This window comes from Globicephala melas, chromosome 13, assembly GCF_963455315.2.
Source record: "Globicephala melas chromosome 13, mGloMel1.2, whole genome shotgun sequence".
Lineage (NCBI taxonomy): Eukaryota > Metazoa > Chordata > Mammalia > Artiodactyla > Delphinidae > Globicephala > Globicephala melas.
In genome coordinates, this window is record NC_083326.1 from 82,371,022 (window position 1) to 82,392,656 (window position 21,635).

At 53.0% G+C, this 21,635-nt stretch overlaps 2 protein-coding genes and 1 long non-coding RNA gene across 8 annotated transcripts in view; all 3 read left to right on the forward strand.

The window, feature by feature from the left end:
* The window catches only part of MLXIP (MLX interacting protein), a 60,160-nt gene extending 50,699 nt beyond the window's left edge, over positions 1 to 9,461 (forward strand). For all 3 annotated transcript variants that reach the window (XM_030860212.2, XM_030860214.2, XM_060310513.1), the window contains exons 12-17: positions 1,319 to 1,446; positions 1,998 to 2,099; positions 2,194 to 2,321; positions 2,518 to 2,641; positions 4,034 to 4,163; positions 4,751 to 9,461. In XM_030860212.2, the coding sequence (XP_030716072.1) occupies positions 1,319 to 1,446; positions 1,998 to 2,099; positions 2,194 to 2,321; positions 2,518 to 2,641; positions 4,034 to 4,163; positions 4,751 to 4,872 (734 nt within the window). In that variant the 3' untranslated portion in view covers positions 4,873 to 9,461. The remainder of the gene's footprint in view (positions 1 to 1,318; positions 1,447 to 1,997; positions 2,100 to 2,193; positions 2,322 to 2,517; positions 2,642 to 4,033; positions 4,164 to 4,750) is intronic.
* Positions 9,462 to 11,919: 2,458 nt separating this feature from the next.
* Positions 11,920 to 21,635, forward strand: part of LRRC43 (leucine rich repeat containing 43) — a 36,858-nt gene continuing 27,142 nt past the window's right edge. For all 4 annotated transcript variants that reach the window (XR_009566461.1, XM_060310786.1, XM_060310783.1 and 1 more), the window contains exon 1: positions 11,920 to 12,889. Coding sequence is in view for 3 of the 4 variants with exons in the window: in XM_060310786.1 (XP_060166769.1) it covers positions 12,859 to 12,889 (31 nt within the window). In the remaining variant the exon portion in view is untranslated. The remainder of the gene's footprint in view (positions 12,890 to 21,635) is intronic.
* Positions 14,740 to 17,338, forward strand: LOC132598364 (uncharacterized). The gene is made up of 3 exons (XR_009566462.1): positions 14,740 to 15,032; positions 15,139 to 15,245; positions 16,471 to 17,338. It is a non-coding gene; the product is annotated as an uncharacterized lncRNA (long non-coding RNA).

Here is a 21,635-nt window from a genome sequence, read left to right on the forward strand (position 1 = left end):
GTGCTCTGCAGCAAGAGAAGCCACCGCAATGAGAAGCCCACGCACCACAACGAAGAGTAGCCCCCGCTCACCACAACTAGAGAAAGCCCACGCACAGCAACAAAGACCCAACACAGCCAAAAATAAATTAATTAATTAAATAAATTAAAAATAAAAAAGGAATTGAGGGGTCCGCGTCGACAGTTTCCAGAAAGCCTGAGCCTGGTGTTGCCGTAGCCACAGGAGCCCCCGGCCTTGTCCGGCACTGGCCGGTCTTCCCCTCCCCCACGGTGTGCCGGCACCACGCCTCGGGAGCCCCCTTCCTTCCTCCCCAGCTTTGTCTTCCGTCGGTGAGGTGGCCGGGGTAGGACTGATATTGCCCAGTGACGTCTGAAGAGCTGAGAGGTCAGGGTAGATGATCTTCCCGAGGCTGTGCTGCTGCGGGTTGGGGAGAAGCCAGGTACTAGGTCGGAGGGAGACCAAGGTGTCTTCCTGTCTCAGGTAAAACCGTGGCAGCTGCTCCCGGCACCCTGTGCAGAGGCATCTTCCTGAGGTGGAGTGCAGGACACGAGGGGGAAGGCTTTCTACTTACAGGGGTCAGACAGGGACTTGTCCCAGGACAGGCTTTGAAGAATAAGGACCCTCATCTGGGAAGATACAGACGCAGACTGGCTATGAGTCAGGCCCTGGAATACTGTATGGGGCTCCGGCTCAGGGAAACGGCGCCGTGTCCACTGAGGCAGGTCCCCGGAGGTTAGAGCCTTGAGAGCAGGGTGGGGAGAAGAGCCGAGCAGAGGGGACTGAGCCTGAGGCATCTGTGCTGTGAAGCGGGACTGACCGGGAGGGTCAGGGAGGGGCTTCCTGCGGGTGTCTCTGGAGCCTGGGCCACAGGTTTCTTCCACCATGTTCTTTGTAGGTAAAATAGCGCTTTGTTTTTTTTTTTTTTTTCCTTTGGTTTTTTTAATTAAAAAATGTCAGGGGTGGGTACAATTGAAAAAGTTGTGAGAAAACATATATGTAGAAATTAAAGAACAAAAAAAAAAAAGAACAGGTAGCCGTGTGCTCGCCACCCAGGGTGAGAACTACAGCCTTGCAGACACTGAGGGGCCTTGCAGAGGGGCCCCTGGTGGCCCAGGAGGCAGGCCTCCTCGCAGCCCCCAGACCTGTGACTGCAGCGTCCAGCTGGCGTCCGTCAGGCCTAACGGAACCCACCCCCTGCCCCCGCCTGTTGGCAGGGGTTCCTCCTGTTTCTGCTCTGGGGCTGCCATGGAGGTTCAGGGTGGGTGTCGTGTGCAGCTGGTGCAGCCTGGTCCCTAAGGGGAGTCTCTGCTCTTCTCAGGTCGAGACTGCCCGAACTCAGGGCAGGCCTCTCCGTGTGCTTCAGAACAGAGCCCCAGTCCTCAGTCTCCCCAGAACAACTGCTCAGGGAAATCTTCTGCAGACCCCAAAAATGTGGCTGCTTTAAAGGTACCTGTTGGGTCTTGATTCCCTTGGAAGGATGGGGAGGCAAGGGCTTTGGGGATGACTGCGGCCCTTACTAGAGACGCACTGGAAAGAACCGTGGGCTTGAGGGGTGTCCCACGCCAGGCTGGGGCGGCATCAGAAAGAGGGAGGTTTGCTGCTTTAACCTTGAGCCTGGTGGCCCCTCCCACCCCCCACCTACCCCCAGCCCCGTGGTGACAGTGGCCCTCAGCCCAGGAGCCAGCGCTGAGCCCTGTGGAGCAGAGGGAGGAGGCGGCAGCTGTCAGAACTGGGTCCAGGTGTGAGGGTGGCTGGGAGGGGCCGAAGCAGCAGCCTCGGGCCCTTGCTGTGCTCTCTCCTGCAGGGATGGTTTTCTAGTCCCGTCCGTCCCCCTCCTGGCTCCCGCTGGAGCCTTTTAGCTTCCTGTCGCCCCTCCTTCCACATAGCTCTCTAGAGGCCTCAGGGTCCCAATCTGCCCCTAATCTGGGCAGCAGGTGGGGGTGGGATGGGGAGGGGAGGGGTCCCTGTGTCACAGTGACGGGTCGATTTCCCCACAGAACCGGCAGATGAAGCACATTTCAGCCGAGCAGAAAAGGCGCTTCAACATCAAGATGGGCTTTGACACCCTCAACAGCTTGATCTCTAATAACACCAAGCTGGTGAGTGGCCGGAGGGCGGGGAGGGCCGACAGGATGGGCGGACATGGCGGGCTCGCCGCGCCCGCTGCCGCCCTGACCCGGCCGCCCCTTGCAGACCAGCCACGCCATCACGCTGCAGAAGACCGTGGAGTACATCACCAAGTTGCAGCAGGAGCGCAGCCAGATGCAGGAGGAGGCCCGGCGGCTGCGAGAGGAAATCGAGGAGCTCAACACCACCATCATGTGAGGCTGGGCCTGGGGGCTCAGGTGGCACCCCGCCCTCACTGGCACGGCACAGGGGGGGCACTCATCGCTGGTGGAGGCCTCTGCTCAGCGCCGCAGCCCTTGCCCTCCTCCTTCTCCCCAGGCTCCCCGCCTGGGCCTGCCCACTTGGCCCCCAGCCACGCTGAGCTTCCTTGGACTCTTCCTGTCGTTTCAGCTCCTGCCAGCAGCTGCTCCCTGCCACGGGCGTCCCCGTCACCCGGCGCCAGTTTGATCACATGCGAGACATGTTTGACGAATATGTGAAAAGCCGGACTCTGCAGAATTGGAAGTTCTGGATTGTATCTTTGGGTTTTCTTTGCTCATCCCCCATCCCCCCACGCAGTGCACTAGAACCGCAGACACTGACCCTTCAGTTGCTTTAGAAAGATGCTCTCTAAACGGTTGTCGTTGAGTTTGTCAAGACAGGTAATGCTAGTTTCTGTCTTGAGAGGGAGGGGCCCGGCCGGGCCCACGGTGTGGAGCAGGCTGTCCTTGGTGCCCGCCCAGGCTTGGGGCTCCCTGGGGACCTGGAGCAGGCCCGCTCTGCGCTCTGAGTCCTTGAGAAGTAAAGACAAGGCTGGAGCCACTGGCAGAAGCAATAAGGTGGGAAGGAGGTGGGATCTGGTCTAACACGTCCTGGCACCAGCTCCGTCCTGGCAGCGGCGGGGAGTGTGGTACCACCCGATACCAGGGCTCACAAAGCGACTAAGTGGCAGAGCCTGGATTTGAAGCCAGTTCCCTCCAGGCTGTTTTCTGCGTTTGTGCCGCAGGGCCTTGACTGCTGTAACGAGGCACGGATACCTGAGTGCTGGGCTCTGTCTCTGGGGCCAAGGCCTCCCTGCACTTGGCTTTCCAGATGTCAGCAGGGCCCTTATGGGGGAAGGCTCTGCCCTTGTCACTCCCCACCCAGCCACCGCTGTGCCTCTGAGTGGACAGTGTGCACAGGGGTGGGGTCGGTCGCCGTGCCTGGGCCTGGGGTCTGACGGGCTGTGGAGGGGGTCACGTGGGAGGACGGATGCTCCAGCCTCAGCTCTGACAGGGCGGGTGGTGTCTGTGTGCACTAAAGGGCGGGTTTTAAAGGAAGAGACGGCAGACACCAGCTCCAGTCCCCCAACTTTGCTCTGGTCCTGGTCCTTGAGTGGAGCTGGCATGAGTCAGAACCTCTGTGGTCAGTCGCAGGTTCCTTGGCATCAGGCTGAGTGTGGTGACTGTGGTCGCCACCTGGGCTCAGGAACAGTTAGGGACCTCTCTCTGTTTCTCCCTCACTCTCTCTCCCCTCTCTCTCTCTCTCTGTCTCTCCCTCTCTCTGTTTCTCCCTCTCTCTCTCTCTCTCTGTCTCCCTCTGTCTCTCTCTGTCTCTCCCTCCCTCTCTCTCTCTGTCTCTCTCCCTCTCTCTCTGTCTCTCCCTCTCTCTGTCTCTCCCTCCCTCTCTCTCTCTCCCTCCCTCTCTCTGTGCTTCTGTCTCCCTCTGTCTCTCTGTCTCTCCTTCCCTCTCTCTCTCTGTCTCTCCCTCCCTCTCTCTCTCTCTGTCTCTCTCTCCCTCTCCTTCCCCCTCTCCTCACCCCACGCCCCGTCACAACTATGCACAGTTACTTGCCAGTCCTGAGGGGAGTTGGTCACGGGCAAGCCTGTGACTGGACTTCGTTCTCTCCACGCTCGCTTCCCTTTTCTTTAACCTGTGTGCTGTGCAGTTCAGCGTCATCATCAAGCCGCTGTTTGAGTCCTTCAAGGGTGTGGTGTCCAGCAGCAGCCTGGAGGAGCTGCACCGGACGGCGCTGTGCTGGCTAGACGAGCACTGCTCCCTGCCGGTTCTCAGGCCGAGTGAGTGGGGCCGTGTGGGCTTGGACGCGGGCAGGGCTGCCGAAAACCCAGGCTCTGCTGCAGGTGACCCGCAGACAGCTGGGGTAGGGAGGCGAGGCCGAGCCAGAGGCGCCCCTGCAGGGTGGGGGGCGAGGGCTCCCAGAGCCTCTCCTCAACTTCCTGCCACCTCCGTGTGCCCCTTTGATCAGATCTAGCTCGCATTTAGTGAGCACCTACTACTTACCAGGCCACGTATCAAGAATTTTCAGATACATTTTCGTGTTTAATTCTCGTAATAACGAAAAGAGCTGTGGCCGTGTATAAAGGCTGTAGAGGTGTGATGCTAAGACAGGGGAACAAGCAGGAAGAGGTCAGCGTTCCCCGCCCACCCGCAGCGTAGGAGATGGGACTGGGGGAGTCGTCTTAAAGGCAGAGGTGTGAGTGTCCAGACCTCAGGCGAGAGGCTCTCCTGGTGTCCGTGCCTCTCCTGCTTTGGGGGCCTGAGAATCCCCACGCGGGATGTACACACGTAACCGCGTGTTGTGTCCTCTGGGGGCTTGGAGTTCGCACCCCGGCCGTGTCTGCAGGCTACCCCCTCTGTCTTGCAGCCGTGCTGAACACCCTCCGGCACCTGAGCACCACCACGTCCATCCTGACGGACCCGTCCCAGCTGCCAGAGCAGGCGGCGGAGGCCGTCACCAGAATGGGCCAGAGATCTGGGGAGTCTTAGCAGTGCTTAGCGGGCACGTGGCCGCGTGAGAAGCCGTGGAGACCCTTCCCGCCTGTGGAGAGGAGGCCGCGGCCCTCACCTCTCCTGATGCGGAGCTTCCGGGCCTCCCTCCGACTGCGGCCCAGCCCGCTCAGAACGCCGCACTCAGGTCTGAAGCAGGTTCGGGTCCTGCCCAGAGCAGTAGCCCAGCTTAGGGAACCCCTTGCTGTGAACTCTGACTCAGCGACCTCTGTCACCGACCTCCCCTTCCCTCGGGGTAGCCCGGGTGAAGGGGAACAAAGGGGAACGCTGCCCGTCCCTGTCCTGTCCTGTCCTGTCCTGCTGGTGGGATGCCGGGGCCACGGCGGCAGTGCGGGGAGCAGACGGGGCAAGAGGGGGCATCACCCACCCCCCCAAGTTAGGAAACGTGAGGGTCCTTCCCGGCTCCTGTCTAGAGACTTACACACGCTGCCTCCTGTCACCTCTCAGGCGCCCGTGGGGCAGTTGGAAGGCATCCTCCTTCCTGCCCCGACTCTGACCTTGTAGATAGATTGGACGTCTGCTCAGGCTTCGCAGGGCCGGCTGCTGGGGAAACCCCGCAACACACGTGTGCAAAGTGGTGGGTGCGCGTGCCCGCAGACAGGAACGGAAGCACAAGCGATGCGGAGCTGCTGCTGGCTTGGAGGGCCGCTCGGGCGGGACTTCGATCTGGCCTGATCTGGTTCCACTTGGCGTTGCACCTCCGTGGTGACACCGGCCTGAGAATCACGTGGCGGGGCTCAGCTGGGGCCCTGCTTCCGAGCCGCAGCCGGGCGGGCGGCCGTGTTTGATGGAAGCTGCTGGCCCTTCGGGTGCAGTGTGTGAAAGACCAGGCTCCACAGTGCTGCCATCGGCCTGGTCGCCTTGTCTGGATTGTCCAGCTGGGAGCCCCAGATCATAACAGTTCCTGGACCAAAGACGCCACCACACCCAGCGTCGGTCTCGTGTTTGGAGGCAGAAGTTGAATGTTGACACCAGGCTCCGAGGTGGCTGCTTCGGAGCTGTCTCTAGGCGGCTCCAGACCAGACTGTAGAGAGTTGTATTCAGATTTGGTCCAGGTGGAGGGGGCAGCAGGCTGTTTCCGGATGTGGGAATTGCACTTGGAAGGGTTCAGAGGAGGGCACGGCAGGAGGGGCGGTCCCGGGCCCGTCCTCCTCTCGGTGTGTCTGCAAGAGCAGCTCTAGATGGAAGGATGCTCTCTAACACTCAGGAAGCCCAGCCAGGGGTACCTCCTCATTGAAAGAATGTGCTTTTCACGTCCTGCTGTGAAGTTCAGAGGCCAGCAGGCTTCCCGTTCAACCTCTGTCCTCCGGACCCGAGATGGAGACTGGGCAAGCGCTGGGCAGACCAGGAGCCCAGGGGCCCCAGGAGGGGCCGCTGTGGGCCACCCTCTGAAGCTTGGATCATTTCGGAGGCTCCTGCTGGATCCCGGAGGCCTGTGGAAGGTGCTCGGGGGTGCAGGCAGCCCCACCTCAGCCTCGGCTGTCGGAGGACGGAGGCGGGGTCCTCTCTTTGCCGCTGGCCGTGCCACTGCCCCTGCCACGGGTCACGACCGATCACCTGCTTCCTCGTCCGTGCTCCAGCCCCATCAAGGGCGCCTCAGCGGCACCCCTTCCCCTCCCCAGAACCCGTGTTTACAGGCCTTCGCATCGCTCTCCTGAGGTGCGAGCACGCAGCGAGGCTGAGCCAGCCCTTCGTTTCCACTGGGAGGAGGGACAGGAACTCAGCCTTCCCCCGGAGTGGACACGAGGTCTCCCTCAAAAGTGGAAGAGCACCGTGGTAAGAACTCCGTGAGGCTCAATAGGGAAAAAGGAAAGCCAGAGACGTTCCAGCCATGAGGCCTTGTGGAGGGTCCTGCCCTCGGCCTCGCCCCGTTCCTGTGCCTTCGTTAACCGCGTGGTGGCCGCGGAGCTCGGCCTGGCCATGACCTCTCCAAGATCACTAGCTTTCTCCCCACCCCTTGCTGGGAGTCTTTTTTTTTTTTTTTTTTAGCTCCGTGGGATATAAAATTGGCCTCTTCCTTCTCTGGCCTACCTCTCCCTCCCTTTGGCTGATGTAATGTTCATGATTCTGTTTTTTAAAATATTTAAGGCTGTTAGGTTGTATGAGGCATTGAAGACTGTGTGTGTGTGCGTGCGTGTGTGTGCGTGCGTGTGTGTGCGTGTGTGTGTGTGTGTGTGTGTGTCCCAGCAGACGTTTAACTAGATGCATGTTTTGTTTTGAGCTGTTTCCTTACATCCGTTTCTCTTGGTGCTCACCGTCATGGCTGTAGGGCTGCAGAGCCGTATCTCTTACTACAAACATGTTTGTTTCTTGCCCCGGCAGTTTTCCTGTTGTGGATTCTTGCCTGATGAGTCTGGCCAGACGGGGGCCTAGCCTGGACCTCTGTCCTGGGGCCCCAGGCCGGGGTGCAGGGATCCCGGGACCCCCTGCCGACCGCCTCCAGTGGATGCTGTAGTTTGTTTACACTCACTTTCACCCCTCCTGTCCCTCCTCCCGTAAAAGAGACTTAAAAATGCTGACGCTTTGGAGAATAAGAAAATCAATCTGAGAAGGAAAAAAAAAAAAGCCCGTCTGGCACGTAATCTCTGAAAGTGTTTCTGTGAAACCTTTCTGTGCCGCCACCTCCCTTCCCACTGCTGGTTGCTGTTTGACACCGTGTGGGAGATGCAGGGAGAGTGGGGCTTTCCGCAGTTGGCTGGCCCGTCCCTCCCTCGGTCTCAGGTGGGTGACATCCAACTGTCACCCCTCTCCCACCAGGCCCCCAACCTGGCTGGGGTTTTCAGGGCACAAGGGAAGAAGCAGCCCCGGCGTCAGGAGTCAGTGTCGATGTGAGCACCAGGTCTCGTTGGGGAGGGACTGGCAGGGCGCTGCGGGTGACCCCGTGCACCCAGCTCCCTCTACTCTGTCCTTGTGACCTGGTCCCGCCTCCCTTTCTAGATAGCGCTCAGCCCTCCAGCTTGTTATTGCTCTGGCCGATAGAAAGAGAAACTTCGATTCTTAGGGGACGTGGCATCCCAGGGTGGGGGCCAAACCCCTTGTCCCTCCCCAGGTGAAGGGGTGCGGTGGCCTCCTCTCAGCCTGGGCCTCCCCTCCCTGTACAGCCGGCTCTCCATCTGGATGAGTGAGTCCGAGCGGCAGGCTCGTCGTCGTTTTCAAGATCACACGTTCTCGCTGTCCAGCTGAACGAGGGCTCATCAGGGTGGAGCTGGGGCTGTCCCGGGGGCCCGTCTGCCCGCGGCCTGCACACTTGCTCAGTGTGGACCCAGCCCCGCGCTGGCTAACCTGCCCCACTTCTGTTCTTTTATCTCACCTGGGCTGCAGGGGGGCAGGCTTGGAACACCGCTTGTCAGAGCAGCTTGGCTTCCTTGGTGGTGGGCCTGCTGAGGAAGGGAGCTGGGGCGCCCCAGTGTGGGCTCAAGGGCAGCAGTGGGCGGGGGTCCTTGGCTCCATGCCCTTGGTGCCTCGTACATGAAAGAGGATTGTCACCACGTCTGAGCACAGATGACAGGACAGGACGCGAGGGTGGAGGGTGGAGGAGCTTGGACCTTCAACACGTACATTTCAGTGGTCGCGTATCCTTGACCCGCTCAGCAGGCAGGTGTGGGGATCGGAGGGGCTCCAGGAGCAGAGAGAAGCCTCAGGACCCCCCGGCTGCCTCCACACAGATCACCTGCCCTGTTTTCTTTTCCTTCTGACGCCTTGGCTTTCCCAGCTCACCACACAGGGCTGTTTCCTGTCGAGGCTTGTGAAAATAAGCCTTTGATAAAGAAAAGGGAACTTTTCCTGTTGAATGTTGGCTTTCACTATGCGTGTGTGTGTGTGTGCGTGCGCGCGCGCGTGTGCGCTTGCACAAGCCTGTGTGTGTGTTTGTGGGTGTTTACTTAATGGAATTTTATTTTTGTGAAATTCTTTTATAATTATGTAGCAAAATTCAGCTCCATCTCCCAGTCCAACTTTTAGTTCCAGAGTCAACCCTGGGCGTCACTAATTTGAAGAATTCTCTCCTGGGTTTCTGAAGGGAGATGCGCCACTGTCAAGAGTTGAGGTTGTGGAGAGGGTTGGGAGAAACAAGTCTGATGCATTTCCGTAGAGTTTACATCCTGCAGTTAAAAGGTAGGAAGGGCTCGACCAGGGAGACACGAAGCCCAGGCTATGTTTCTTGCGAGGGAGCTGGACCGCGGCCTCAGCCCGAGGTGCCCTGCTGCTGCTTTATCTGAATCTGTTCACACGGCTTGTTTTGCTTGTTTTGTAACGCCACAGCTGAAACAGCACGTTCTTTTCCTTTTTTGGGTTTCAGTTCATTGTATAAATGGTTCATTTTTTCTGTTGTGAGCTCTGGTGACTGTGTCAGGCCTCCGGTAGGAGACAGTCACCCCTTATGGGCAGAAAAACAAAACCCAAGGAGAGTTTTGTGAATCGGAGGCTCCCTCAGGCCTGCGCCATCCAGAGACGGCCCTTCATGCTCCACTGTTGAAAAGCGAGTTTCCACCAGCTGTATTCAACACTACAATGCAGTTCAAAAACTATATTTGCATCCAAGACAATAAAAAGCCGTATTTTTTTGAAAAGCCTGTGCTGTGTGGTCTTTGCTACCCTGCTGAGCAGTGGAAGATCAGAGCAGTGATGTTCACGCCTGACTCACTCGTGCTAGCCTTGGGGGAAGTGGGTGCAGCCTGGAGCCGAGGGGCTGGGAGTGAGGAGACAGGCCTGAGGCAGTGGGGCTCCGGAGGTGGCCCTAGAAGACTGCAGTCCTAAAGAGAGGCCTCCGCCGAAAGGCCCGACAGGACAGATTCTGCCCGTGAACTCACCAGGGCCAGGTGCTCCAGGCTTTTCCCAGGTGGACAGAGTCCAGGGGTACTTGTACAAAACTACCCGTTTCCTCGTGTGGAACTCGGGCAAGCAGCAGCCGCCCTGCCCTCTGTACTGGGTGGGCACGAGGGTCACATGAAGTCACGAGCGTCTGGTGCCCAGAAAGCACAGGTTATCACCAGTGTGGCCAGCACTGGCCCCAGCACAGAGCTGTTGGTGGTGGTGGGGGGGGCTGCGTCGCGGTGATGCCCCCCGAGAGGGGGGGGCCCTGCTGACTGTTGACCCGACACTGTAGATAGAAAATGCTGGGAAGTTGACCAGCAGAGATGTCCCTTTGTTGTGCTGAGATGTTGATGATCTCTGTTTAATCTAAAAGCCTTTCTTTTAGTCCTACCATCTTCCTGTGCCCCCAGCTCCTTGGGGCTGGGCAGGGTGACTGTAAGATGAGCCGTGCTGTCCCCTTTCAGGCTGCCGGCCCCTCTACAGAGCTGCTGGCTTGTTTCACTGAGCAACTGCCTGGATCCATATCTCCTAAGATGCAGTGGGTTCATATGCAGGCCCTTGTTTGATCAACCCCCCACGCCTACCCCAAGGAAAAAAGTCTTCATGACACAAAGCCAGATTTGGAGCCTTGAGAACCAGGGCCCCCTGAGAGAGGTGAGTGGCTCATGGACTCCTTGAGACTAGAAGGAACTCAGTTTCCATTGACCTCATCAGTGGGTGTCCAGTTGGTTCTTCTAACTTTTTTTTTTTTTTTTTGAGGTACGCGGGCCTCTCACTGTTGTGGCCTCTCCCGTTGTGGAGCACAGGCTCCGGACGCGCAGGCTCAGCGGCCATGGCTCACGGGCTCAGCCGCTCCGCAGCACGTGGGATCTTCCCGGACCGGGGCACGAACCCGCGTCCCCTGCATCGGCAGGCGGACTCCCAGCCACTGCGCCACCAGGGAAGCCCGGTTCTTCTAACTTTTTGAGCCCAGCCCCATGTTAGGTATGGGATCTTAAAGATAGTTGGGGTGTAATTAGGAGAAGAAGGGAGAGTTTGGAAGTGGGAGGGAGGAGCGGAGTGTCTAGAGGGAGAGACCAGGGCACTGGAGCTTCCCTGCCTCAGTGTCAGGCACTGGGCCACATGCCCCACTCTGGACAGTTCTCGAGTGGGTAAGGCGGTTATTCCCATTTTATAGAGGAAGAAATCAAAGTCGTTTCCAAGGGGGCGAGGCTGCATGGGTCAGAGCCAGAAGGCTAAAGGTTCATTTTTTATACTGTAACGGGCCTCTCCATCCACCGAATCCGGAGGATTATCCATGACGTCCTTCCCCTCCCCTTCCCCTCCTCCAGCAGCAAGTCCTGTCGAGTTTGTCCTCCAAATGTCTTCCAAACACATCATCCACTTTTCTCCAGCCCCACAGTCATCATCACCCAAGTCCGAGTTGCCATCGTTTCTCAAGTTCACACGATGGTGTCGTCCATCCCTTCTCTGTCTTGTAGCCTCGACCTTATAGTCAGTGGGAGCTTGAGGAAGTCCTAGTCCGGGCACAGCACTGACTCCACGCAGCCCTTCAAGGGTTTCCAGATAAAGGTCAGTCCACCCCGCTCCGTTGAGCCCATCCTGCCCCTACTTGCCTTTCCAAGCTCATTTTTGCTCTTTTCAGTTCCTTGAACATTCCATGCTTTGTTTTGTTTCACTCTTCAGGTTTTCCCAAGGGCTCTTTCCTCTGCCCAAGCCTTTGCCCGTCTCCACCCCTTTTCCTGAATAGCTCCTATTCTTTCTTCCCATTTTAATCCTTAAACGTCAGTTCTTCAGAAAGCAGCCCTAATGTTCCTCCCTCCAACACACAGGTGTATGCACGCTCGCCCGCGTACGCGCACACACGTGCACACACCAAGTCAGACCTCAGAGCAGCTGTATTTCCTCCGGATGCTGGTCATGTTTGTCATTATCATTTAACTTCCCCGCCAGGTTCTGAGGCCCATCAGAACAAGATGCCCATGGCCACTGCTGTGCCCAGCTCAGAACCAGCACGGCAGGTGCTCAGGGCACCTGCCCAGTGGCCCTCAGCCCCAGGCCCTTCCACCAGCCCAGCGGCCCCTTCAGCACCTCCATGTCAGACAGGCGGAGGGTGTGGGGAGCCTGACGAGACGGGGCGGTGGGGGCAGGCAAGCAGCAGGTGCAGAACTCAAGCTCAAGTGGGTGTCCTGCAGGGTTTAAGGTTGGCTCCTACGATTACATACTTAATACATCAACTTCAGTAATTCAGGTTGTAGATATGATTAGAATAGTCTCCAAATGGCATTTGAGAGCGTTTCATCTTGGATGTGGACTTGATTCTATAGAACACAGTCTGCCTTCTTTAGTAGCTCTGTTTTGTGCGTCAAGCTCTGAATTTAGCCTCGTGTAGGCTGCTGGGATTGCACTCAATGTGTGTTTTACCTTTTTACTTCAGAAAATCTCCAGCACACACACAAGTAGAACAGTACAGTGAGCCCCTACCTACCCGTCATCCACTGTGACGACGACCGACTCGGGGCCAGTTGTGTTGGCTATATACCTCACCCCCACCGCCATCATTTTGAAGCAAATCCCAGACACCATATGGATTTCATCTGTGAATAGTAAATGTGCTTTTGTTTCCAGAATTGCATCTACGCCTGCAACGTTGGTCGTTTGAAAACGCCCGAAGGCTTTGTGAAAAACTACCAAGGCACAGTTGATGAGAAACCTGGGGCGTAGGGAGTTCTGGTTGATCAGCTTTTCTGTTTCCCTGAATCATTAGCTAGAAAACCCTTATTGTTTAGAGAAGGGGAAAAGCTTTCTAAGTGTGTACTTTCACGCCTTATATGGGTTTGTACAGCAAACAGTCTAACCTCTTGATCTAGTCTGACTGACTGTCGCTCCTGGGGGATGTGACTGAACAGGGCTGGTTGGTACCATTACAGGTTTGTGGCGGGGATGGGGCCTTCCCACCTGTCCCCTTATCTGTCCCGCAGCCCAGATTCCAACCTATCGGTGTCTCCTGAGTCCCCGGCATAACTGAACACCCTCCCCACCCGCCATAGACAAAGGATCCTCCAGTTCCGTGCCCCGCCAGAACACCTGCCACAAGTTCCCCCAGCTTTCTCTCTTTCCTCCAGACTTCGATCAAGACACATGTGCTGAAGGATGAATTTGTACTCAGCTCAGGGGACACACGGTGAGTTTATTGGAGACACGACAAAAGTCTGTCTTGGTACCAAGGGGTGGGGAGAAGCACGGGGTGCCAGGGTGCCGTAGAGGAGCGGCAGGGAGACTGCTGGGGGGGGGCGGGGAGGGGGTCAGGGAGCGGCCCCTGGAAGGTGGCCCCCGAGCCAGGACCCAGCAGGACAAGAGTCAGCCATGCAGAGGGGGCAAGACCTGCAGGGAAGAGCACATCTCATGGGAAGAAACGTTGACCAGACGCAACACCTGCCTTCGCATGGAACCTTCCCTCCCTCTCCACTGGGGCTTTTGCTCGTCTATGGCCTCTTCCGTCCCGTGCAGTTTTCTCTTTTTCCAGTCGACTCCTTCCTCTCCCCCGAGAAGCGTCTCAAGTCTCTCTCCTCATAACCAGCCTTCCTTTAGCTTTCACCCTCCCCGGCCTAGAACGCATTCATTCCCACATACTCCACATCTCCCTACATGGCGTTGCCATCTGCCCAGTCGCTCAGGCCGGAGACTCACACGTCACCTTCGTTCTTCCTTTTCCCTCGCTTCCCACCTCTGATCTACCAGGAGGTCCTGTCAGTGGTCCCGCAAACCAGCTCGAACCCAACCGTTTCTCCCCACCCCCACTGCCACCACCCGTCCGGACAGTGTGCATTCCCAGGTTCCTCCTCTCGCTGCCCTCTGTCATCAGTTCCCCCCAGAGCTAGAGCGATCCTTTTAAAGACACCTACCACTCACCGTCCTTCCCCTGCTTAACGGTCCAGAGGCTTCCTGCCGCATTTAGAGGAAAATCCAAACTCCTCACCCTTTAGCTCCCGACTGCCTTGCGAGTGACAACATTTCTGGGCCCGAAAATCTGTAAGATGTGGACAATAATTACGCCTGGGGACTTCCCTGGCGGTCCAGTGGTTAAGGCTCTGTGCTTCCGCTGCAGAGGACGTGGGTTCGACCCCTGGCTGGGGAGCTAGGATCCCACTTGCCTCGAGGCGTGGCCAAAAAAAAAAAAAAATCCCCACGGTAATTCCGCCTGCCCCGCTGGATCACTGTAGGGGTTCAGGGTGCTTGTTTTATAATCAGCATCTCCAGTGTCAGCTCCTCTTACTCTTCTTTCCCTCCCACCTTCTCCCCCGTCCCCTCTTCCAAAGTTCCCCGTTTTTATTAAGGCATTGCTAAGACCATCCTCCCTTTCTTTTTTATTGAAGTGTAGTTGATTTACAATGTCATGCCAATCTCTGCGGTATAGCCGAGTGACTCAGTTATACACATGTAGACATTCTTTTTCATATTCTTTTCATTATGGTTTATTACAGGATATTGAATAGAGTTCCCTGTGCTATGCATTAGGACCTTGTTGTTTCTCCATTCTAAATGTAATAGTTTGCATCTACCAACCCCAAGCTCCCAGTCCATCCCTCTCCCTCCCCCCTTCCCCCTTGGCAACCACAAGTCTGTCCTCTATGAGTCTGTTTCTGTGTTGTAGATGGGTCCTTTGTGCCATATTTTAGATTCCACATATAAGTGATGTCGTATAAGACCATCCTCCTTTGTAGGACACTGGACTCATTCTAGTTCTCCTTCCCCACAGCATCCTGTCCGCCCCCTTTTCATTTGTCAGATCTTGTGCTGTGAATTCTTTCTCTAGAACGTCGCTGACTGGTCCCGGGGCCTCGCCGCGGGCCCAGCTGGTACGGGTCAGAGTTGAGCTACTCCCCAGTGAAACTTCCCAGCTCTGGCCTGAAAAGTTCAGGAAATAGCATGGAGCTTCCCACCACACCCATCCTTGTGTCAAAAAATCTGCCCCCTCCCAGCCCTTGAGAACTTACTGCTCTTTTAGAACAAAGCCCCGCCCTTAGCCTGGCCTTCAGCTCAGCACTGACACTGTCTGCCATTACAGGTTCCAGGCAAAACGAACTCCCTGTGGTTGCGCAGTCACACCCCGCACTTCTTCCCTCTATTCCTTCGCGAGCACTCCCCCCGCCCCCCCGGAAGGCTGGGCTTCCTCCTCTCCGTAGCCTGCCCTGGCCTGGGCCGCCCCACTTTGGACTCTGAACTACCACCGGTGCTCCATTTCTGTCACTTACGGCACATGCTACCTTTTTTTGCTTGGTGCTGTAAATGTCAGTACTGCGTTCATAACATCACCTCTTCCTAAGGTAGGAACCACATCTCGTTTTATCAGTCATCTACCCTAGCACAAAGCTTTGGTGTCCTGAGCTTATGATCTAAGTCATATCTACTGCTACCTGCCCTATGAAATAGGTACTGTGATTATCCCCACTGTAGAGATAAGGAAGTTGAGGCTGAGAGAGTCACAGAACTTGCCCAAGGGCATCATCACGGAGTGCGAAGCTGAGCTGCAGGCCCAGGTGAGTCTGACTATAGCGCCTCCTGCAAATGGTAACAGCCGACACGTGCCAGTCCCCAGGCTAGACATCTTTACATAACCTGTTGTTATCCTCAAAAGACCCCATATGGTGGGGATAATTATCCTCTTTTTACACTGGAGAAAACGAAGGCTTACCCTCTATGATAAGAGCACTCAACAGACTGGCAGTAGAAGGGCAGTTCCTCAACCTGATAAAGGCATCTACGAAAACCCCACAGTGAACATATTTAATGGTGAAAGACTGAATACTTTCCATCGAAGAGAGGAAGCAGACAAGGATGCCTGCTCTCACTAGGACTGGACAACACTGTCCCAGAGGGTCTAGTCAGGGCAGATTGACAAGACATAGAAACTCAAGGCATTCTGACTGGAAAAAAGGAGTAAAACTCTCTCTCTGTGCAGATGACACGATGCTTTATATAGAAAACCCTAAAGGATACACACACACGCACACACACACAAACACACACACATACACATAAGAGCTAGTAAATGAGTTCAGCAAGGTCCTAGGACACAAGGTCAATATACAAAAATCAGCTGCATTTCTGGACACTAGCAATGAACAACCCAAAAATGAAGAAGCAAGTCCATGTACAATAGCATCAGAGAGAAGAAAATACTTAGGAATAAATTCAATCAGGGAAGTCTAAGGCTTTTACACTGAAAATTGTAAAGCATTGTTGACGAGTATTATTCAGCCATGAAAAGGAATGAAGTACTGACACAGGCTACTACATGGATAAACCTCAAAAACATGGTGCTCCGTGAAAGGAGCCAGACACAAAAGGCCACACGTTGTATGAGCCCATATAAGTGAAATATCCAGAACGGGCAAATCCACAGAGACAGAAAACAGATTGGATGTGGTCGGGGGAGGGAGAGCAGGAGCGTACTTAATGGGGTCTCCGTTTGGGAGGATGACAGTGTTCTTGGGACTTAATATACGTGGTGGTCACGTGACATTGTGAGTGTACGAAATGCCACTGAATTGTACACTTTAAGATGGTTAATCTCATGTAAATTTCACCTCAATTTTTTTTTAATGTTGACAAAAATTTAAAGAAGACCTAAATAAATGGAAAGACATCCGGTGTTCATGGACTGGAAGACAGTACTGCCAAGATGGTAATACTCCCCAAAGTGACCTACAGGGTGCAGTGCAATCCCTATCAGAATTACAACTATATATTTTTTTTTTGCAGAAATGAACAAGTTGATCCTAAAATTCATATGGAAATGCAAGGGACCCAGAATAGCCAAAACGATCTTGCAAAAGAAGTACAAAGTTGGAGGGCTCACACTTCCCAATTCAGAAACTTACTACCAAGCTGCAGTAATCAAGACAGGGTGATACTGGCATTAAGACAGACATGTAGATCAATGGAAAGAAAGTCTAGAAATACACCTATAAATCTATTATCAAATGATTTTTGAGAGGGATGCCAAGACTCTTGTGGGGAGAGAATAATCTTTTCAGTAAATGATGTTGGGACTTAGAAGAAAACCGGTCTACATCGTCATGACCTTGGACTGGGCAACAGTTTCTTAGACATGACATCAAAAGCACAAGCAACCAAAGGAAAAATAGAGTACACTTCATCAAAAATAAAAATGTTTGTGTGTCAAAGGACACGATCAAGAAAGTGAAAAGACAACCCACAGAATGGGAAAAACTCTTTGCAAATCATATATAAGACAAGGGGCTGGTACTCAGAACATATGAAAAACTCTTACAACTCAATAATAAAAAGACAAGACAATTTAAAAACACACAAAGGATTTGAATGGATCTTTATCCAAAGAAAATATACAAGTGGCCAATAAGTGGCCATCTTTCACAAGAGAAGATGCTCAACATCGTTAGTCAGTCATTACGGAGATGCATATTAAAAACCACTGTGAAGGGGCTTCCCTGGTGGCGCAGTGGTTGAGAGTCCGCCTGCCGATGCAGGGGACGCGGGTTCGTGCCCCGGTCCGGGAGGATCCCACGTGCCGCGGAGCGGCTGGGCCCGTGGGCCATGGCCGCTGGGCCTGCGCGTCCGGAGCCTGTGCTCCGCAATGGGAGAGGCCACAGCAGTGAGAGGCCTGCGTACTGCAAAAAACAAACAAACAAACAAACAAAAAAAAAAAAAAAAAAAAAAAACCACTGTGAGGGCTTCCCTGGTGGCACAGTGGTTAAAAACCTGCCTGCCAATTCAGGGGACATGGGTTCAAGCCCTGGTCCGGGAAGATCCCACATGCCGCGGAGCAACTGAGCCCGTGCGCCACAACTACTGAGCCTGCGCTCTAGAGCCCTCAAGCCACAACTACTGAGCCGGTGTGCCACAACTACTGAAGCCCGTGCACCTAGAACCCATGCTCTGCAACAAGAGAAGCCACCGCAATGAGAAGCCCGCGCACTGCAACGAAGAGTAGCCCCTGCTCGCCACAACTAGAGAAAGCCTGAGCGCAGCAACGAAGACCCAACACAGCCATAAATAAATAAATAAATTTATTTTTAAAAAAACTTTAAAAATGAGGAAAGACAGCCCTTTATAGATACACATGAGTGATAAAACAATGATTCTCAAGTTGGGGAGATCAGAGAGAAGTGTCAGAATCAAAGTCTTTTTCAAATGATAGGAGTCCTTGACCTTATCTCCATTTGGAGATGACGTGGAGAACCACGACTAGCAAGCACGTGCCTGTAGCATCCCTCAGAAGTGGAGGGGCAGAGGCGGAAAGTTGAGATACAAGATGTGGAAATAATCAGGAGGATCACTTCATATGAATGTGTTAATATATATATTTTGTGGGTTTTTAAAGAAATTTTCATTGAAATATAGTTGATTTATGATGTGTTAGTTTCAGGTGTACAGCAAAGTGATTCGGTTAAACACATATATATGTATCTATTCTTTTTTTAGATTCTTTTCCATTATAGGTTATTACAAGATATTGAGTATAGTCCCCTGTGCTATACAATAGGTTCTTGTTGGTTAACTATTGTATATATAGCAGTGTGTATATTTTAATCCCAAACTCCTAATTTATCCTTCCCTCCCCTTCCCCTTTGGTAACTATAAGTTTGTTTTCTATGTCTGTGGGTCTGTTTCTATATATTTTTGGGGGAAAAAAAGAGGTGGTTTTGGGAGAAAAGAAAATCTTCTCCTAAATAGAGTTGAGAGGTGAAAATGGAGTGAACTTGAATACAGAGGGCACAAGTCACTGTGGGATGCTAGTTGGATCTGTCCTTCTAAAGCAGAGCCCCCGGGCCTTCTCTGGTGGTGCAGTGGTTAAGACTCCAGGCTTCCAGTGCAGGGGGCTCAGTTTCAATCCCTGGTCAGGGAACTAGATCCCACACGCATGCTGCGACTAAAAGTTCGAATGCCCCAACTAAGGAGCCCACGTGCTGCAACGAAGGAGCCCATGAGCCGCAACTAAGGAGCCCGCCTGCCGCAACTAAGACCCAGAGCAACCAAATAAATAAATATTAAAAAAAAAAACAGAGAGAGAAAAAGCAGAGCCTCCCATAAACCGCTGACAAAGGGCCTCAGAAGCTTTTTCGGCAATAGAGCAAAATGTTTCAGCTCTCTGGTTTCTGTAGTGGGAGAAACCTCGGTTCTGGTCTCAGCTTAGCTGCTTCTTAAGCTTAGGGAGTAGCACCACCAGCTAAAGAACTACTTAAATCTCTGAATCATGATTTTCTCATGTATAAAATGTTGATGACAATACAAAAATTGTTCCAAGGATTGAGTGTGATAATGTGTGTAAAACACTAGGCAGTCAATAAATGATAGTTTTTATCATTGCCTATTACAAAAAAATTTTTAAAAATTTTAAATTAAAAAATAAAAAAAAAGAACACTGTGAGAGCTTCCCTGGTGGCGCAGTGGTTGAGAGTCTGCCTGCCAGTGCAGGGGACACGGGTTCATGACCCGGTCCAGGAGGATCCCACATGCTGCGGAGTGGCTGGGCCCGTGAGCCATGGCAGCTGAGCCTGTGCGTCTGGAGCCTGTGCTCTGCAACGGGAGAGGCCACAACAGTGAGAGGCCCGCGTACAGCAAAAAAAAAAAAAAAAGGACACTGTGAGATGCCTCTTCACACCTACCAAGCTGGTAATAATAAAAACAAAACAAAACAAAGCAAATGGAGAATAAGAAGTGTTGTGAAGGATGCGGCGGGCGATATTGGAATCCTTGCACAAGGCTGGTTGGAATGTTAAAATGGTGTGGGCTCTGTGGGGGAGTTTGGTAGTTCCTCCAGAAGTTAACTCCAGAGTTACTATGTGGCTCAGCAATTCCATTCCTAAGCACATGTTCCAAAGAAATAGCTGTGTGCAGATATTCATAGCAGCACTATTCATAATAGCCAAATGCAGAAACAACCCACGTGCCCTTGAAGTGATGAATGGATAAACCAAAGGTGGCATATCCATGGAGTGGAATATTATTCAGCCATAAAAATGGATAAAGTACCGACACAGGCTACAACATGCATGAATCTTGAAAACATTATGCTCAGTAAAATAAGCCAGACTAAAAAGGTCACGTATTGTATTATTCCATTTCTATGAAGTGTCCAGAATAAGAAAATCCATAGACAGAAAGTAGGTTAGTGGTCACCAGGGGCTGAAGGGTGAATGGGAAGTGACTGCTACAGGGTACAAGGTTTCTTCTGGGGGTGATGAAAATGTTCTGGAAACAGATTGTGGTGATGGTTGCTTACTGTGAATATACTTACATACAGACACACACACAGCTAAACTGCATACTTTGGAGAGATGAAGTAGTTTATGTAAGTTACATCTGGTCCTAACTAGAGGACCAGAAACTGGAACCCAAGAATATCTGCTTTTACACCAATGCTGTTGGGGGAAGAATGTTTCCAGGGCCCTTGAATAAGTAAATTAACAGAGTTGAGATGTCACAGAGCCTCAGAAGTATCGTTTTGAATATTCCTTCTCATTATAAAATACTATAGTTTTGGAGAGTCCATAGAAGGGCTGAGAGAAGTAATATTGGCTACACTGAAAAATCAGTTATACTATGCAAGGACTAATCCGCCCTGATGCTCTGCTTCGGTTGTGCCCTTCAGCTGGGAGTCTGAAGAGCAGATGAAGAGCTGTGAACAGGGAACTCTAATTTCAGAGATCAGTGAGAAGGAATGACAAACTCTACAAGCCCACTACTGTGGTGAACAGCCTTGGGACAGCCAAAGAATTTTACCTTTACCCATATATGTAAAGCTCTCCATTTTTCATCCTCTCTTCTCTGACAGCTATTTATTTCAAAATTTAAAATGTGTTTATTTTACTGATTTCTAAAATAATACATATTAATTTTAGAAAATTTGGAAAGTCCATAAAAATATAAAGAAAATTATCCTCGTCCCCAAAGATACTTTTTTCCAGTCTTGCTTTCTGTCCCTATACTATATAGGTATATACACACGTTTTTAAACTCAATGAGAATGATGATAGATACAGTTTTGTATCCTGCTTCTATAAACATCATATTTGGAGCATTTTACCATACCATTAAATATTCTTTGAGGAAATGATTTTGAATAGCCACATAATACCATCTTATAGAGACACAATAGGGGTTTTTTTGTTTTTTTTGCCATTTCCTTATTTTTAGTCATTTGGGTCACATGGCAGCCATGAAAATGTGCCTCTCAGATCTCCTACTTTGAAAAGCTAGTGGACTGGGGGTCCCAGCTGCTGTGCTCTGAAGCCCAGCGGCCCATCACGCAGGGCCCTCGTCCCCCACAGGCCCCTCCCAGCCAGTGACAGGGCGGCAGGGACACCGAGGCTGCCTCACTCCTGGGAGGTACGAGGTCCCTCTGACAAGTGACTTGGAGGATTTCCTGACAGCCTTGCTGATCTCTCTCAGCAAAGCACCTCAGGGTGAGATGCTGCTTCCTGCCCTCCTGCCTTCTCTCTTCTCTTCAGTGCAGGCCAGGCCTGCCTCTTCCTCCCCCACTTCCCCTTACGGGCTTGTCTGCGGATAAACCTTTCTTCGCGGCGAATCCCGTCTCCGGATCTGCGCCTCGGATGGCCTCGACTAACACAGGTTGCTTCCACTCTTGTTTCCTTGTTTGTTTTCTCATTAATGCTGTTATGAACACGTCAGTGTGTATATCCTGTCCCAGTTACGATCATCTCCTTAGGAAATTCCGTGAGCAGAGAATACCCGGGGAGGGTTCCCCAGTGAGGGATAGCATCCTTTTATAAGACGGGCACCTGTTTCCAGAAGTGGGTGAGTAGGCCTTTCACTGCCTCGTCATCAAGCCCGAGCTCTTGTAAAACCTCTGCTGATTGGATGGGCGGGAAAGAGAGCCTTCTGTTTATTTGCCTTTCTCGGTTACTCAGTGAGGTTCAGCC